Here is an 18,102-nt window from a genome sequence, read left to right on the forward strand (position 1 = left end):
CCAAAGCTGCCAGCGGTAGTGTGGGGCTGTGTCCCATGTGAGTGGGAGTGAGCAGTTCCCTCCACACACCTTGGTGGTCCTGGCTGTCACTGTCCCCTCATTGTGCACCAGCATGTCCCCATGTCTGGCACTGCATCTGTCCCTGCACTTGGCACTGTGATTTGTCACCCACTTGGCACCGGGACTGCCATGGGCTTGGGATCATTGGCACTGTCCCCAACACATGGCATTGGCACTGTCCCAGCTGAGCACAGGGAATCCCTTCTTCAGTCCCAGCCAATCAGAGCACAGGGAATCCCACATTACCCCCCCCCCCCTTTTTTTTTTTTCCTTTCTTGTCTTTAATTCCAGCCAATTGGAGTGCAGAAAATCTCTTCTGGCCCCTGGCCAATTGGAAGAGAGAATCTTGCGGGCTGAGGGCTGCAGCCAGGCAGAACAGAGGGGATCCCCTTCCCCTCCTGCAATGCGCTGTAGGGATCCCAGTGCCAGCCATGGATCTGGGGGCTTCAGGAGCAGCACCACTGGGTGGCTTTGCCCCTTGGGGTGACACAGACACTCCCTGTGTCCCCAGCCCCTCACCGTGCCCCCCCAGCCATGGGGTGACCCTGCACTTTGTGAGGACACCAAGACCTCTTGCTGGTCCCAGCCTCCCAGGTTGGCCCCACACCCTGTGGTGATCCAGTCCCCCCAGGTGGTCCTGGATGCCCAAGAGTTACCCCAGCATCCTGAGATGTCCCTAGATCCTGGGTGTCCCTATATCTCAGGGTGACCTCAGACCCCTGCAGTCGCCCCAAACATCAGAAATATTATCCTGGACCACCAAGACTGCCCATACCATGGGGTAGCCCTACACCCCCCAGGGCCGACCTCAACGCCCTGAGTGTGCCCCAGATCCTGGAGTGCCCCAAACTCCCAAAGGGATCCCAACACCCTGTGGTGTCCCAGGAGGACCCCTCCACCCTGGGGTACTCTAGACCCTCAGAGGCCCAAAACCCTGGGTTGCTTCCAGAGACTTCAGGGAACAACAATGTGCTCTGGTACTGCCAGATCCTTACGGGAACCCCAACACCCTGGGGTGCCCATGACCCCCAGAGGGACCCCAATACTCTGTTCCAGATCCTCTGGTGAACTCAAATCTCTGTGGTGCTCTAGAACTTTCAGGGAACATGGGTAGGGACATGGCTGGAGGGGATACCTCCCAGTTTGGCCCCTTCCATCTGGCCCATTTCTAGTGCACTCTGGTCAGTCTCTGCACCCCAGGGATCACTGGTGGGGAGCTCCTCTGCCCTGACATCTCCCCCCAAAGTACCCCCAAAGAGTCCCTTATCTCTAGGTCAACCCCCCTGGGGGGCTTTCCCCCAGCAAAGGGGCTGGGGTGCTCTGGAGCCCCCCTTGCTGCAGCTGTGTGAGGATGGGGAAGGGGGTGAGGGGGGTGAGGGCATGGGAAGCTCCTTGGGTGTCTCTCTACCAGCATGGGGAGAGAGATATGAGGAGCACTGGCCCAAGTGGCCTCAGAGAAGTCCACACACACCCCGTTTATTGGGGGGCTGGAGCCACCTCCTTCCCGCATCCGTGTCTGCTCCCACAGTGCTCCGAGCAAGACCACTGGCCCCTGCTATCCCCCGTCTGAGTCCAGCTCACTGCCCCATCATGCAGGCCATCTTGCAGGCCACGGCTGAGATGAGGGCGGCCCCGCGCCCGCTGCCTTCCTCTGACTGGATGAAGGTGATGTCACAGCCAGGTGTCAGCTGCCGCACTGTGGCATGGAAGTGGTCCTTGAAGCTGAGGAGTGGGAACACAGAGTCACAAATGGGGTCAAGGCTTGTGGGACGAAGAGAGAGGATAGGGATGTCATCAGAGTCAGGATCCCCACCTGGGATGGAGCTTGTAGACAGAGCCATCAACACCAACAGTGATCTTGAGAGTGTCCTGGCTGCGGCTCTTCCGCATGCGGTTGATGACACCAGCCAGCCCAGCTGAGCACATCTGGGCAGCCCGTGTGGACACGCTCTCACACACCCGGCGCACAATCTCACAGTCTGTCCGAGACGGCAGCAGCTCAAAGGCTGACAAGATGTTGTAGATCTGCTTGCGGTCATCAGAATCGCTGGGGTGAGGGGAGAAAAGGGGATTAGCAAAGGCTGAAGGGTGAGGACCCTGGGTGAGGCAGCTGGAGAAGGATGGGAGAGTGATGGGATTGGGGATCCTCATGTGGGACAGTTGTATAGGTTCACAGGATGGGGAACCTCAACTGGGTCAGTCAGAGCAGGTTGGTGTGGGGTGACGAGACAGAGGGACCTGGAAGTGGTGGGCCCCCCTAATGTGGGGTAATGGGACATGGGGACCCCAATATGGGACAGAGCAGGCAGGTATGGAATGATGGGATCATGATGTCTCATCATGATGGGCCCGTGACATGGGACACTGTGGTTTGGGTGGCAGGACACAGGGACTCCAAGATGGACAGTCAGAGGAGGCTGGTGTGGGGTGACAGGATAAAGGACACTAAAATGAGGCAGTCAAAGCAGACTGGTATGGGATGATGGAATAGGGGGATCCCCATGTGGGACTGCCAAGTGCAGAGCGAGAGCACAGATTCCTCAGTATGCCTGAACCAGTGTGGAGTGAGAGCACAGGCCTCCCAGTTCCATGCAGCCGGCAGGCCGGTTTGGGGGTGCCCCCCCCCAGCCGCATACCTCTCAATCTGGGACATGAAGCGGGTCTCAAAAGTTCCACGAGTCTTGAGTTTCTCAGAGGCTTCCCCATTGAAGAGCAGGTTCTCATCCACCAGCTTCAGCAGCACCAGCCGCACAATCTCCCCCATGTACTTCCCCCCAATGATCTTCTCGTACCTGAGGGGGGCATAGATGAGGGGGTGGCATCAGAGCTGGAATTTGAGGGGCCATATCCCACAGCACTCCCTCTTTCCTTCCCCCGCTCCTTGCTGGATGTGTTCCCGCACATGGGCATGGCCCAGGGTGAGGGACAGCCATGCTGGGGGGCTGAGCCCAGCATGGCGCAGGGGATGGGAGGGATGCCCAGAGGAACTGGATCTCTCCTATTCCTTACAGTTGCTGACCGGGGTTAAGTGAGGTCTCGTCCACCACACGGTCGTACTCCAGAAGGAACTCGTCCAGCTCCCCAGAGGCACCAAAGGCCCCCCACTCTGTGTTCACGCACATCCGCCCCTCGTCGCCCTCCACCAGCTCCACGTTGTGCATCTCCTCCATGTAGCAGGCATTACAGCCTGTCCCTGCCGGGAACTGGGGATGGGTCTGGGCAGCAGGGGCAGGCAGCAATGACACCCCCCTGCCACAGCCCTCCCATCCCAACTGGGATAGAACTGGGATAGTATTGTGAAGCAATGGGGAAGAACTGGAGGGGGTCCAGATGTGCCAGGGCAGGGGTTGGGACCCATATGGAGCCTGAGGGACATTCCTCAACCTGGTGACTGGCATCACAGTATAAAACTACAAGGGTGGCCCCAGGACATGGGGGAAATGTTTTAGACTGAAAGAGATTTAGATTGGATACTGGGAAGAAATCCTTCCCAGGGTGGTAGGGACTAACACAGATTTCCCAGAGAAGCTATGGCTGCTCCATCCCTGGAAGTGTTACAAGCTAGGCTGGACAGCCTGGTGTAGTGGAGCTGTCCCTGCCCATGGCATGGGAGCTGGATAATCCTTAAAATGGATAATCCCTTCCAACCCAAACCATTCTGTGATTTCATGAAACCTGGAACCGAAGATGGTTAGAAACTTACTACATATGTCCCAAATCTGTATCTCTACTCCACCCAGCATTGGGATGCAATAGAATCATCAAATAATAGAATCATGGAATAGTTTCAGTTCGAAGCAACCTTAAAATTCATCTCATTCCACCACCCTGCCCTGGGCAGAGACACCTTTGACTAGACCAGGTTGTTCCAAGGATATAAGGGAAACAACCTCAAGTTTCATCAGGGGATGTTTCTGTTGAATATTGGGAAAATTCCTTCATAGAAAGGGCTGTTCAGCCCTGGCATAGACTGCTCAGGGCAGTGGTGAAGACTCTCCCTGTCCCTGAGGAGTTCAACAGCCATGTGGATGTGGCACATGGGGACATGAGTTAGTGGTGGTCTTGACAGTGCTGGGGGAATGGTTGGACTTGATGACCTTAGAGACTTTTCCAGCTCAAACAATTCAATGATTCCACATGAGACCTCGTTTCAGACTAAAAGAACTGGCTGGATTCCACACGAGACCTCGTTTCAGACTAAAAGAACTGGCTGAACAGCTCCATGAGCACCAGGATTCCGTGACTGAGATCATGGCCGAGAGCTGTGCTTGGAGCTGCACATCCTTGTCCTGCAGTGTTGGGGATGGACACCCCTCCTGCTCCCCACCCCTGCAGTGTCCCCACAGCCCTGGATGGCCACTTGTCCCCATGGCAGGGTCCTGGGGGCTCTGGGCACTATGCTGAGGCCAGCCCAGCCCCAAGAAGCTGATAAACATCCCAGGGAAGGGGACACAGAGGCCAGATGGCACATTAGCACATGTCTGATGGCACTAAAGATAGTGAGGGGCTGGGGGAGGTGGGGAACTGCTCTCTATGGGGATTGGGGGATGGAGCCAGTAGGGTTCAAACTCATCTCCATCACCTGGCTCCAGATGCCTTCCATGGGTCCTTATCCCTACCATGAGGTGCCAGAGCCACCAAGAGCCTAGGGGCAGGGCAGGCCTGTGGAGATCAGCCCTGTTATGATGAGCACCTACTTTCTGCTCCCAAAGTGCCCCAACCACCATGCTGGGGCCAGGCAATGCCTTCAGGTGTCCCAACCACTGGACACCTCAGCAGAGTGCCACTGCCACCCCCCTGTCCTTGGTGTGTCTCTCCAAAAGGATGGGGGAAGCAGCAGGGGAGTGGGGCCATGAGACAGTTCTTTGTCCTCAGCCACATGTCCCTGTAGAAGGGGCATCTTACCCACAATCATCCCAACCTCGCACCGGTGATCTTCGTAGTAGCAGGAGATCATCGTGGCCACTGTGTCATTCACCATCGCCACCACATCCATCTCAAAGTCCTGGGGACAGGGACCATTGTGGGCTCATGGGGGGTCAGGCTGTCCCACAACAGGTGGGTTTGGGGTGGATGGTCTCCAAGAGTGAGGACCTGGGCATGTGTCATGCACACATGTGAGCACACACATGGAACAGCCCTGCCCAGAGACACACTTGGCTCCAGCAGCCCCATCGTGGGGACAACTATGATCTAGTGGTCCCTTCCTGGGGACACACCAGGCTCTAGTGGCCCTGTTACAGGCCAGGCTTCAGTGAGCCCATCACAGGGACAGCTGGAGGTGCTGGGGTCTCTGCACTGTGGCAGTACCAGCACAGCCATCTGATCCTCTCACCCCTCGCCGTTTGATGGCGTCTCTCAGCAGCCCCACCACATTGTTCCCTTCCGCGCCGGAGGCTTTGAAGCCCTTGGTCCAGTTCAGGAGGATGCCCTGGAATGGGGATGAGACAGAAATTGGGCTGTGGGTGTAGGTGAGGCTTGGGGACCACTAAGCCCTCATGCTGCCCAGCCACCCCCTCACCTTGTCAATGTCCTCATGCCGCACAGGGAAGGAGAAGGTGAAGCCCAGGGGTAGCTTTTTGTGCTTCATCTGGTGCTTGTCCAGGAAATCGGAAATGCACTCGGAGATGTAGTCAAAGAGCTGGAAGACAGGAGGTCCAGCCTTTCCCAAGGGATGTCCCCCACCTCCCACTGCCCTGGCTGTCCTCCCACCATGAGTTCCCCAGGCCTGCCCCCCCTCCCCAGTTTCTGCTGGCTGGACAGATGGGGGTGTCCCATCCAGTGTTCCCAATGAAACACACACAATGAAAGGGATGGGATGCCCTGTGTACTCCACTGACCATCTCAGCCGTCCCAGTCATGGCATCCTCCGGGATGGAATACATCTGGTGCTTTGTCTTCACCTTCCACTGCCCCTCCTCCCCCTCGCCCACTTTCACCAGCATCACACGGAAATTGGTGCCGCCCAGGTCCAGTGACAGGAAATCTCCCACCTCTGCAAAGGCAGGGAGAGGGGGAGAAGGTGATGGGCTCTTGGTAGGCTCAGCCTTCTACATGGAGCTTGATGGGGTCTGAAGAAGGGGTGACACACAACAGACTGGGAGTGACATCATACCAGAGCCCTCAGGGGTGGAGCGAACATAGGTGGGCAGCATTTTGACTGAGGCTTCCTCATGTGTCTCCAGCTTGAGTCCACGGTCCATTTCCTTCTGCATCCGGTACATCACCTTCTTCAGGTCCTCCTCCTTCAGACGGAACTCCGACAGGATCTGCTCCACCTGCACAAAACACACCATCAGCCAGGGACCAGGGATATGGAATGCAAGGGGCTTGAACTGCAAGAAATAGCCAAGTTTCCCTTTCCCCAGCCCTGATTTTCCCCATCAGACAATGGACACCCTGAAATTACTTATCCTATTGCTCTGCTATTCTCCTCTCACTGAACAAAGGCACCAGGGAATCCATATAATCGTTGTAAGGCACCAAGTCCTCTTCTGGTGCTGCCTGCAGGATGCCAGAGTCAATTCTGGGGTCCCTGGGGACTGGGGTTGTCACTGGAGTTCTGCCATCCCTGTCACCCAGCTGAATTTTTTTTATGGTTGTGTGGAAGCCGACACCATTCCAGCAGTGACCTAGGACATCCCCATCTTGATGAATCCCAGGGTCATTCCCAGCAAGGAGTGCTTCTGGCCATGCCATTGAGGAGCACAGCATCTCCTACCAAAGATACGGGATGCTTTTATGATGAAAATGCTGATGTGTCTTCCTTTTTCCCCTGGGAGCATCCCTCTCCCTGTATCCCACTGGGAATTGTGGGTACCATTTTTCACCCATCAAATGTGGGGCTAATATGGGGCAGAGGGTAGGCAGGCAGGAATATTCTTGGGGATTGCTGCCTTGTCTCGCTGCCAGGGAGAGCCGCAGGACCCACTCCAGGGAAGCACCTGGCAAGCAGAATCTGTGTTTATCCTTTCCGTAGCAACCCCGGGCTTGGCGCAGCCTCCATTAGCCAGCAGGGCTGGGGCCAGGTGCCCTGGCTGTCAGATGGAGCTGGATCCGGCACTCCTCCACCAGCTGCAGTCGGCAGCATTAGGGCTCATTAGTCACTGGGCTCCAGGTAGGCTCCAATGCTCTGGCTGGCACAGATGTTTGCTTCAAGGCTGCTGCTGTTTCCTGACAGGTTTTGGGGAAGGGGGCTCAGGAAAGTATTTGCGGTGTGGTTTGGAGCATTCCAAAACTGGGGGCACCCCTTGCCGTGGCTCAGTCCAGCTGCCCTCTGTCCTAGCACATCACCCGGCCTCAAATGCCATGGCGGCAGCATGCACCCCCCCCGAATGGGGCCAGGCACCCATGGCAGCATTGTGGAGAGGTTTGCCCTGATCCAGAGGGTGTTTGGCCCAAGATGATTGGAAAAATCCTGCCAGGAAAAGCATGGAGCTGGATTTGATCATCTCTCCTGGATTGTTGGCTGAAGGTATTCAGTACTAATCCATCCCACAGCGCTGCTTGGCATGGCAACACCAGATCTGCCATGGCCAGAGGGTCCTTGTCCCAAGGCTGGCACCCAGGAGTCCAAATTTTATTTCTCCAATGCTTTTTCCATCTCAGCACCCCATGTCCCTACTCATCTCTTCACTCACCTTCAAAATAATGGCTTTGGCCCTTCCCTGGCAGGATTTGGGTCTTCCCACATGACATTATTTGGCTCTCAGCATCCCATGGAAATGGTGTGCTCCAATCCATCCCACAAAAGGGATGGACCTGGGAACCATGTGGCTGCTGGCTGCAGTGGCCAGTGACACCTATCTCTGCTGGTCCAGCAGGTGTCGAGTCCCCTCAGTGTCCCCTTGGTGTCCCCTCGGTGTCCCAGTTGGCAGCAGGGAATGCCATGACCCCATGAGCTCAATCCATCTGGGGGAGGATGTTTCCCACAATCAACTGGTTTTTGACTGGGGAAAAGCCATTTGCCACCCTGCTGGGTGCCTCAGTGACAACGATGACAGCCAGCTAAAGGAGGTGACAGGCCCCATCTCATCCTGGGGGTGCAGCTGCATGGCTGCAAGATGCCCGGGGCGATGTTGGGATGGTGGAAGTATCCCGGACCAGCAGAATGTCCCACAAATGCTCCCAGCTCCATCATGAGCCCTCAGTGCTGTAGGGCCTGTGCTGTGTTGGGGGGGTGACCTCAGAGGTGGGGGCCTCTCTGGGGCATGTTGGGCTGACCCCAGGCTGCCCAGGACCTGCTCTCCTCCCCACCAGCCATCCTTTGGGCTACTTCTGCTGGTGCCTTGGGAGATGCTGGGAGCACCTGGCCACTCACTCCAGGAAAGGCTGGAACCCCGGCGAGGATCTGCACCCTTTCCCACACCCACTGGGCACCCCTTCCCCCCCCCAGCCCCCCAGTATTGCCCGGGCAGCCAGCCTCACCTTCTCCTTCCTGCTGCTCTCCATCCTGGCTCGGTGATCCAGCATGGGGGCAGGTGGTGGGGTGGGGTGGGCTGCGGGCCAAGCCGTGCCCCCCTCAGCCTCTGTGTCCCCACCGTGGTGCCTGGCCTGGGGGAGCCCCCTGCCCTGTCCTAGAGGGTGTTCGGCAGGCACTGGGCTGCTCCGTCCCTTGCTCCACACACGGATGCTCCACTTTAGCTGCGCTGCGTTATCTCATCTGATGCCCCAGTACAGCACCCACTGAGGGAGTTCCAATACCCCCAGGCCTCAAGCAGAGGAACAGGGAGCAGGGCCCAGGGCCCTGGTGGGATCAGCCCTGTTGCCCCACATCCTTTGGTCCAGAGGGAGTCCTCTCACGCTCTTCTGCTTGCTTCCTTAATGTGTCAATAAATTTCCAGGCTGGTGTTGGCGTGGGGGTCCTAGCCCAGCGCAGTGAGTTCTGGCAGCCGTGGGGACCCCCTGGTGTGTTGGCGAGGCTTGGCCAGGACCCTCCCCGCAGGGGCCGCTGGCCCCGTCATGCGAAGCACCACGCCCCAGGTCACCCGTGTCCTCGTTGTCATACCAACGGCTCGATGGTGGTGGCAAGCACTCCACCGGCCAGCTTGGCAACCGGCATGCTCCCATGGAGACCAGGGACACAGCACAGCCTACAGAGACCCGTGGAAGGGCGAGGGTGACTGGGAAGCATTCTGAGCCCCCAGGATGAGAAAGGATCCTGTGGTGCTGGGATTGACACCAGGCACAACAGATTGGAGATGGGTGCTGGATTTGAGGATGGGGATGTGGCAACGCCCATCACCCCCGAAGACACATCATCCACCCAGTGTTGTGGAAATAGGGGACTATAGAGGTCCAAATGGCGTGAGGTGCACCCTTGGTCATGGGTGGGCCCCAAAACCTTCTGGTGTTGGTCTGTGGCAGCATCTCCTCAGACGCAGAGCTGAGGAGGGTCCCCAGGAAGCGTGGATGGGTGTCGGAGGTGACAGCCCCCTGCAGGACTGAGTGACGGTTTGTGAGTGGCAGAGCAGGGCCTAGGGGATACAGGGTCACCCCACAGTACCTCTCCTGCCCCCTGTGCAGGGAGTACCCGGGGCCACAGGAGGGCTCTGGCAGCCCTTCCCCTGTGCTGGTGGCCACCCATAGAGGGGTCCTTACACCTCAGGCGGTTCACCCATCTCTCGTCAGTACACCCCCACCCAGGGGCAGAACCGCCCCACGGAAGGGTCCCCACTCCCCAGGGCATCCCCCCGCACCCAGGAGAGGCTGTTCGCCCCTTGGGGCCTCTTCTCAGAGAGGATCACCACACCATAGGTACTGGCCCCCACACAGGGGACTCCCATTCCACAGCGGGGGAGCCGAACAGGCCCCGCCCCCGCGAACCCGCTGGTCGGGTACAGCGCCCCCTGCTGGCTGCTCTGAGGAACGAGCACCGCCTCACTACGCCAGTGCGGCGCTGATTGGTCGCCCTGCTGACACCAGAGACAGGTGAGGGGGGTGGTGATTGGTCAGAATGCCGAGGGGGCGGAGTCACTTTGGCGCGTGCGCAAGCCAGGCGGAATACCGTGGCAGCGTCCGGGATTGGGCCACTTCCGGTCGTTGTGTTCCACTTCCGGGTCGCGGTAGTCGCCCAGTCGGCCGCCTCCTGCGTTGAGTCGCGACCGCAGCGTCGGTACCAGGGCGAGCTGGGGGCTGTACTGTGGGTCTCTGGGCTCTACTGAGTCATTACGAGGGAACTGGGCTGTACAGGGGAAGGCGGGGCTGGGCCAGCCGGTCTTAGTGGTGGCCGGCTGGGTTGTAGTGGGTTGTACTAGGTTGTACTGAGGAGTGGCCGCGTTACCCTAGGCGGAGTCGCTGGGTTTTACTGGGTTATACTGGGGTCGGTGCTAGGTTCTACTGGGCCAGCTGGGACAGGGGAGAGCAGGGGTTGGTTAGGCTGAGCTGAGGAGGCCTGGCTGGGCGGGAGGGGGGATGAGGAGTCAGGCGGGGCTCCGGGGGCAGGGGGGTTCTGGCTGACTGGGATAGCGTTTAAAGGACGGAAGGAAGATCTGGGGGCAGCCCCAGGCACAGGGGTGGCATAGAGAGGTTCGAGAGTGTCCTAGCCTCTGAATGGCCTTAGCCCCAACCCTTCCTTTCCACCAGGCCCACGGAGCCACCGTGATGAGGCTCTACAGCCTAAGTGTCCTTTACAAAGGTGACCCTAAAGTGCATTTGCTCAAAGCTGCGTATGATGTGTCTACATTCAACTTCTTTCAGAGATCCAGGTGGGTGCTGGCAGCTGGAACCTCTGGGCGGGAATTGCTTCTCTGTGCTGTAGGCCTGGCATATGGCTCAGACAGGATCTTGGGGAGGGGAAGCAGAAGCTTTTGAGAGGTTTTCTGCCCCACTGGAGCTGCAGTGGCAGCAGTGAAAGGCTTTTCAGTGAACGAGAACATACCCCGAGAGCTACTCCCTGGGAGCTGTGACCTCTGCAGCACTTGGAGTGATGGATCAGATGCCTCAGGAATGGAGTGAAACTCCTGGAGCCCCAGCAGTAGTAGGTCAGGTCTGACTCTACAAATTCTCCAGTGCAGCCAAGCAATTAAACTGGGACACAGAGAATGCCCTGGGAGTGGAGTCAGCTCTTTCCTCTCGGATGGGGGGAGAGCAGGCCTGTCTGTGTCAAGCTCACAGGACTCACCTGGATCCTGGTGCCCATGGGTTGTTTGGACTCACTTCAAGCTCTTCCTAGCCCACAAAACCCTGCTCAGGTTATTCTAATGGCTTCAGATGAGCTGGTTGAGCCCCAGATGCCAGTCCAGCTCCCGGTGTTCTGCTCCCCACTCTGGGCACACAGGGATTGGGGAGCTCTTGGGAGCTCCTGAGAACATCCTGAAACTATAAAACAGCAGGAACATACTGTGGAATAGGTCATTCCAAGTGGTGAAGGAGTTAAGAAATTCCTCTGGGACCCACATTTTCCATGCCCAGGTTTTATGGAGCCTCAGGCACATTTGGTTCTGTAATTCCAGGGGTAAAGGGGAAGGACTGAAGTAGGACTGTCTTAAAAAGCTCTTTCTTAGCCAGATGTGTGAATGGGATGTGGAGCAGTGTCAGTGTGTGACGTCAGTTGCAATCTCAAAACACTCTGTAGCTGCAGCTCTTGTTTTCCCCAGTCCGGAGAAAATTCCCCGTGTGGTTATGCTGTGGGCCTCCCTCACAGCAGGCTGTGTCTCTGCTTAAAGAAAAGTGGTATTTTGAGAAGAGCAATGAAGTTTGGAGAGGGGGGTGGTCTGTGCATGTCAGTTTTGCAGCTGTTCCCAGGATTTGATGCTTGTCCCAGGCTTTTTTACAGGTAGTACTTAGAGGGCTTGCAAGAGCCCTGCCCAGGTGTGGTCTTTAAGGTGTGTTTAGCTGAAGTTTGGAGTTCCCAGAGAGCTGGGTTGAAGGGTTAGATTTGGGATAACAAGGGCTGTGGAACCTGCTGGGCAGGAGCACCAGGGCTGGGCTGTGCCAGTGCCTCATGTCTGCTGAACGTCTGCCAAGGAATTTGACAGGGTCCGGAAGGCAGAGTGAAGTATTGAGTGGGCAGTTCCTTCTGGAATACTGGGAAATAAAAGCAGTATTCTCAGTAGAAGAGCTGTCTGTGAGGAAGATACGTACTGAGATCTAAGTGACACATGGTTGGACTCAATGATCTTAAATATTTTTTCCATTGTATGCATGAAACCCTGTGATCGTGTTGGGGGGCTGTGGCTGGCAGCCCCCCAAGATGCCTCGACTTGGAGGATGGTGTCTGTGCTTCCTCTCTGACAAAGCAGGGATGTTCAAGAATCCTTGGGCTGGACTTTCCTTTGCAGTGCCTGAAACCCCAACAGTCCAGAATCTCTGTGGAACTGGTGTCCAGGCTGGGAGGAATCCCTCTAAGGGATGTAAACTGTGACAGCCAGTGTCCTCTCTGGAATTGCTTCCAGTGGTGGGAGGCCATCAGAAAACCGTGGTCTTTGCCACACCAGTGTCTGTGTTCAGTGACGTTTCCTTGGCACCACGTCACCCCCCAAGCAAGAACTGTCCCACTCCTTGGTGTTTTGCAAACTGTAACCTGATCCCTGATAAATATCCCTTCCTGGGATTTTCCAGCTGAATTGGGGAATGCGTTGCCTCACATTGGCTAATCCCAGCATGCCCAGGTTGTGGCGTTTTGGAAACAGGCTTATTTTACTCCTGCTCATTATTTTTTGTCTCTTTTCTTTTGCTGTGGGGTGATGAGGAATCACTGAGGATGATTGGACAGGCCTGAGCCTGGACTCAGGAATGTTTTCCAAACTTAGAGCAAGTCTGGCTTAAGGATATTCTTTAACTTTGACTCACAGTGGTGGCTGGGTGCCTGGGGAGTTAAGCATCCCCTGGGATGGGGAGGGCATACCTGGTGTAGACAGGGGGAGTTCTGCCCCTGTGACCTGCTCAGTTAAGACTCTACCTACAGAGCTGCCTCAAGCTCTGAGACTTAAATCAGCAGTACCCTGGCAGGCAGGAGGGGCATCCCTGTCCTGGCATTGGCCAGGGAGGGATTGTCCTGCTCTGCTCTGCTCTGCTCTGCTCTGCTCTGCTCTGCTCTGCTCTGCTCTGCTCTGCGGAGGGCCTCACCTCAAGTCTTGGGGCAGCTTTGGGCATGACAATATAAAAAAAGACATTAAGCCATTGGAGAGCATCCAAAGGAGGCCATAAGGATGGGGAAGGGTCTGCAGGCCCCATATGAGAAGTGTCTGAATACATTTGGTGTATTCTGCTGGAGGAGACTGAGGGGAGACCTCACTGTGCTCTTCAACACCCTTCTGAGGGGCAGTGGATAAGCAGCTTCTATCCCTGCTCTCTGTCACCAGTGACAGGGCCTGAGAGAATGGCTGGAGTTGAGTCAGGGGAAGGTTAAGTTGGATATCAGGAAAAGGTTTTTCCCCCAAAGGGTGTTTGGGCACTGAGTAGGCTCCCCAGGGCAGTGGTCACAGCACGAAGCCTAAGTTCAAGAAGCATTTAGACAAATGCTCTCAGGGGCAGGGTGGGATGGTTGAGGTGTTCTGTGCAGAGCCAGGGGTTGGACTCAATGATCCTGATGGGTCCCTTCCAACTCACTGTGTTTTATGATTCTGTGATTCTGGTGGAACGGGATGGTCCTTAAAGTCCCTTCCAACCCAAATCGTTCCATGGTTCCTTGATGCAGCTGGTCAGCCAGGTGTTGGCAAGGCAGAGCCAGGTTCAATGGCATTTTTGCTTTCTGCTAAATCCCCAAAAAGCAAGTTCAGCCCAAGGAAACAAGTCTGTCACTGCAGCTGGAGGCTGTGGCTGCTCCCCTGGGTCTGGGTGGTGGCTAAAGGTGTCTGTTTTGGGGTTGCCACTCCTCAGAGGTTCGAGTCCAGCCTCTTCCCTAAGGAAAACCCACCACTTAGCTGCAGCCCCACTGCCCAGGCATGGGGACTTGGGGGGCAGGGGTTGTTACTCCAGTGCACCGGGGAGCTGTGGGACAGCTGCTTTGCTCAGCACTGCCCCTTGGCCCAGCACTGTCTCCCCGCAGTGTGCAGGAATTCATGACGTTCACGAGCCAGCTGATCGCGGAGCGCTCACCACTGGGCAGCAGGGCCTCCGTCAAGGAGCAAGGTGAGACTGGCCTGGGTGAGCATATCCCCCCAGCCCCACTCCTGGGAACAGTCTCACCAAACCCAGTGTCCGTGTGAGCAGCGCTGCTGACAGGAACTGGATGTGAGCCCGGCCCAGTGCAGCAGAGGTTCTGCAGGGAGCAGGGACCTGCTCAAGTGTCTGCACTCTCCCTGGCTCCCTTGGGACCCCTGGAGCTGTTGGGTTGCAGCCCGCCAACTTCCCAGATCACCCCACTGCAGAGTGGCTGTGCCAGCTTTGCCATGCAAGTCCAGGGTCCATATCCCAAATTCTCCCCTCATTGCACCCTCCCTGTCCTGCTTCACATGCCTCCCAAGCCACAGGACGTGGGACGCAGCCTGGATTGGCTGCTGGAGCCCCTTTAATGACACCCTAGCCTTGTTATTAATTAAAATTAGTTAAAATCCGGCTGAGCTCTTCCCCCACTGGTTTTTATTTCCCTCTGGCTATTGTGAGATGTCAGTTTTCGTGTCCCACACTATGTGGCATGACTGTGGGCCCCTGCCACCAAACAATTTGGGGCTCCAAATTTTAAGCCCTTCTTACTTTCCTAAAGAAGTAATGAAAAATGCAGGTGCTGATGACACCTTCCAGGGTGGTTTGGGGGAGGAAGGAAACTAGGGGGCATGGATGGAAGGTGGTGTGTGCTGGGGAAGGCTCAGGACCTTGCTGCCCCTCTGACAGGAATTTTCTTCCCAGAGTACCTGTGCCATGTGTATGTCCGTAACGACGGGCTGGCTGGAGTGGTGATCGCAGACAATGAATATCCACAGCGGGTTTGTTTCACCTTGCTGGACAAGGTGAGGATGCATGCTGGGATCTGTTCCAGAGGGCTTCTCCCGTCTCCCTGCCCTGGCACACTCAGGGCTTTTGGACTGTCAGGGCTGGCCACCTCAGCCTGGGCATCGCTCTGGTCCTCTTTTGCCATGTTCATTCCTGTCTCTGCCCTCAGCTCATTCAAAAGGTGTGGAGGAGGAGGGCCACCAAAGTTGTGAGAGGGCAGGAGCACCTCTAGTGGAATTGTGAAATTGTTTTGGTTGGAAAAAGCCCCTCCAAGAACATGGAGTCCAACCATTCCCCCAGCATGGCCAAGGCCACCTCTAAACCATGTCCCCAAGTGCCATGTTTGCATGTTTTTTTGAATGCTTCCGGGGATGGGCATTCCATCACTGCCCTGGGCAGCCGGTGTCAGGGCTGGACAACCCTTTACATGAAGGAATTTTCCCGATATCCAACCTGAACCTCCTGTGGCAAAGCTTGAGGTCGTTCCCTCTCCTCCTGTCCCTGTTTCCTGGGAGCTGAGCCTGACATGCTCTGGCTGTCCCCTCTGTGCAGAGCCAGAAGATCCCCCCTGAGCCTCCTTTTCTCCAGGCTGAGCCCCTTTTCCAGCTCCCTCAGCTGCTCTTGGGGCTCCAGACCCTTCCCCAGCTCCATTCCTGTCTCTGGACATGCTCCAGCCTGTTAATGGCCTTCTTGCCATGAGGGGCCCGGAACTGAACACAGCATTCAGGGGGCCTCAGCAGTGCCAGCACAGAGAATGGTCACTGCCCTGGGCCTGTGGCCGCACTATGACTGGTACAGGCCAGGGGCCATCTAGGCATACCTGGGCTCATGTCCAGCCACTGCCACCAACACCTCCAGGTCCTTCTCCACTGGCAGTTTTCCAGCCACTGCCAGGGAGACAAACTAGGAGACCTGGGTTGACCAGCCTGGAAAAGGAAAGGCTCCAGGGAGACCCCAGACCCCTTTCCTGTACCTAAAGGGGCTCCAAGAGAGTTGAAGAAGGACAAGGGCCTGGAGGGACAGGACAAGGGGGAATGGCTTCCCACTGCCAGAGGGTAGGGTTAGATGGGATATTGGGAAGGAGTCCTTCCCTGTATGGTGGTAGGGACTAACACAGGTTTCACAAAGAAGCTGTGGCTGCCCCATACCTGGAAGTATTCAAAGCCAGTTTGGACAGGGCTTGGAGCAACCTGGTGTAGTGGAAGATGTCCCTGCCCATGGCAGGGGTGTGGATGAGCTGTAAGGTCCCTTCCCAAAAGTCTCCAGATCTCCTATTTTGATGAACAAAACCCCTCCAGCCACTGTGGCCCCACAGCTGTGGGTCCTGCATGGCAACTGCTGCTTCCTGGCAGGTGCTGGATGAGTTCTCCAGGCAGGTCAGCAAGATGGACTGGCCCTCAGGGTCACCTGCCACCATCAGCTACTCTGCCTTGGATGGATACCTCAGCAAATACCAGGTACAGACTCCCAGGACCCTGCAGGGCACCAGGACAGATGGTTCCTGTGTTTCCTGCAGCCCTGAAAATGGCAAGGGAGATGGGCAACACTGGTGCATGTGGGGACCCTGGTGTCCCTGTGGTGCTGCCAGTGCCCTGTTGTTTTCTCTCCAGAACCCCCGGGATGCTGATCCAATGACCCGAGTGCAGGCAGAGCTCGACGAGACCAAAATCATCCTGGTGAGGCTGCAGGGCCGCAGCCAGATGCTCCTGCCTGCACAAGCCAGTGGGGGCCCTGGGGGCATGTTGGGGAGCAGGGTGGAGTTGCCCCAGGCCATTCCCCAGCTCCCTGGTGTGGGAGCGACCTTTTCTCTTTCCCCTTTTTCACTTCCTCCCTTTTTTCTCCTTGGGCTTTCCCTAGCTGGCTGGACACAAGCACCAGAGCTCTGACCCCTCCTCCAAATGGCAGTCTTTCTGCCTGGTGACCCCGTGGGAACTCTGCTGCTCCTGCCTCTGGCCAAGTTCCCATCTCCCTTGGGGGTGCTGGGCTGTGGGGGGCTGTAGGAAGGTGGGATGAGGGATGGTGGCACCTCCATCTCCCGCTGCACAGTAGTGTGGGTCTGGGGCTCAGCACATGTTTCTCTGGCAGCACAACACTATGGAATCACTACTGGAGCGTGGGGAGAAGCTGGACGACCTGGTCTCCAAATCAGAGGTGCTGGGGGCACAATCCAAAGCCTTCTACAAAACGGTGGGTGTGGGGGGGTCAGCACCTCCCTGAGGGAACTGGGGATGGGTGGAATGTCATCCTTGGGGGGTCATCCCCAATGGATGAATCTTGGGGCACAGCTCTGGGTGCCAGGCAGTGATCACCCCTGTTGCTGCAGGCTTTGGGCCTGGAGACCTGCAGCCCAATTCCAGCTGCAGAGCTCCCCAGCCCCTCACTGGGGGTGTCCTGCACCCTGCCAGGTGGTGCAGGGTGGGGGCTGATGCCCATATCAGTTCCTGGCAGCAGCTCTGGCCAAAAGGAAAGGAGCCTCCAGCTCATCAGCTTTGTGCTATGCTGGCCTCTTCCGGCAGGAGAGGGGCTTTGTGGGATCTCAGGTGGGTGGCCTTGGGACCCCCAAACCCTTGGGGAGCCTTACCAATGGTTTTCCTTCTCTTCTTAGGCCCGAAAGCAGAATTCCTGCTGTGAAATCATGTGATGTGGAGCCCGGGGTCTCCACATCCAGACCACCAGCCCTCCACCCTCCTCCAGAGCCACCCCAGGGGTGTTCCTGGGGCTGGGCCAGAGGTCCTCAGATCCCTGGGCTGATGTGACTGTTGTCCACCTTAAGGGGACACCAAAGCTGGCACTGGGCTGCCACTCATGGTGAGAGGTCCACACCGAAGACCCCCCTCGCTGTTCCTGGGACAGCGTGGACCGGGGATACTCAGCCACACACTCCCCTGCCTTCACACCCCCCAGGAAGCCTGGAGGAGGCTCCCACTGCTGTCTGGAGGTCTGAGGGGGCAGGCAGAGCCCCCTTCTGCCATTCCAGGGTCTGGGGGGCTTTTATGTATTTGTGTTCTAAGGGTGAGCTGGGGGGGAGTGGGAGAAGGGGGGGAAGGAAAAAAAGAGGTGTCTTGGGTGGACGCTGCTCGCTGCCTTCTCCCCATGGTGGTGAGCCCAGAGCTGTGTCCTGGTCCTGGGGGAGGGAGGAAGGTCACCAGCCTGCCCTGCACCTCAGAG

General features: G+C 57.1%; 2 protein-coding genes across 2 annotated transcripts; one reads left to right on the plus strand and one right to left on the minus strand.

Moving 5' to 3' along the window:
* Positions 1-1,637: 1,637 nt before the first annotated feature.
* Positions 1,638-8,559, minus strand: GCK (glucokinase; the record flags this gene model as incomplete). Its single annotated transcript, XM_083880530.1, has 10 exons — positions 8,488-8,559; positions 6,176-6,338; positions 5,901-6,055; positions 5,582-5,701; positions 5,396-5,491; positions 4,966-5,065; positions 3,070-3,253; positions 2,697-2,852; positions 1,874-2,107; positions 1,638-1,782 (listed from the first exon to the last, which is right to left on the minus strand). Exons 1-10 carry the CDS (start codon positions 8,530-8,532, stop codon positions 1,638-1,640), a joined length of 1,398 nt encoding a protein of 465 aa, XP_083736656.1. The 5' UTR covers positions 8,533-8,559.
* Positions 8,560-10,078: 1,519 nt separating this feature from the next.
* YKT6 (YKT6 v-SNARE homolog) lies at positions 10,079-18,070 on the plus strand. Its single transcript, XM_083880328.1, has 8 exons — positions 10,079-10,174; positions 10,645-10,766; positions 14,051-14,133; positions 14,851-14,951; positions 16,287-16,391; positions 16,545-16,610; positions 17,020-17,121; positions 17,540-18,070. Exons 2-8 carry the CDS (start codon positions 10,663-10,665, stop codon positions 17,573-17,575), a joined length of 597 nt encoding a protein of 198 aa, XP_083736454.1. The 5' UTR covers positions 10,079-10,174; positions 10,645-10,662; the 3' UTR covers positions 17,576-18,070.
* Positions 18,071-18,102: the final 32 nt, after the last annotated feature.

Source organism: Zosterops lateralis, assembly GCF_965231275.1.
Source record: "Zosterops lateralis genome assembly, chromosome: 30".
Lineage (NCBI taxonomy): Eukaryota > Metazoa > Chordata > Aves > Passeriformes > Zosteropidae > Zosterops > Zosterops lateralis.

Coding starts and splice junctions, on each gene's coding strand:
- YKT6 (XM_083880328.1), top strand. CDS start 10,663: ATGAGGCTCTACAGCCTAAGTGTCCTTTACAAAGGTGACCCTAAAGTG. Junction 16,611..17,019: donor ACGAGACCAAAATCATCCTG/GTGAGGCTGCAG, acceptor TTTCTCTGGCAG/CACAACACTATGGAATCACT. Junction 17,122..17,539: donor CCAAAGCCTTCTACAAAACG/GTGGGTGTGGGG, acceptor TTCTCTTCTTAG/GCCCGAAAGCAGAATTCCTG.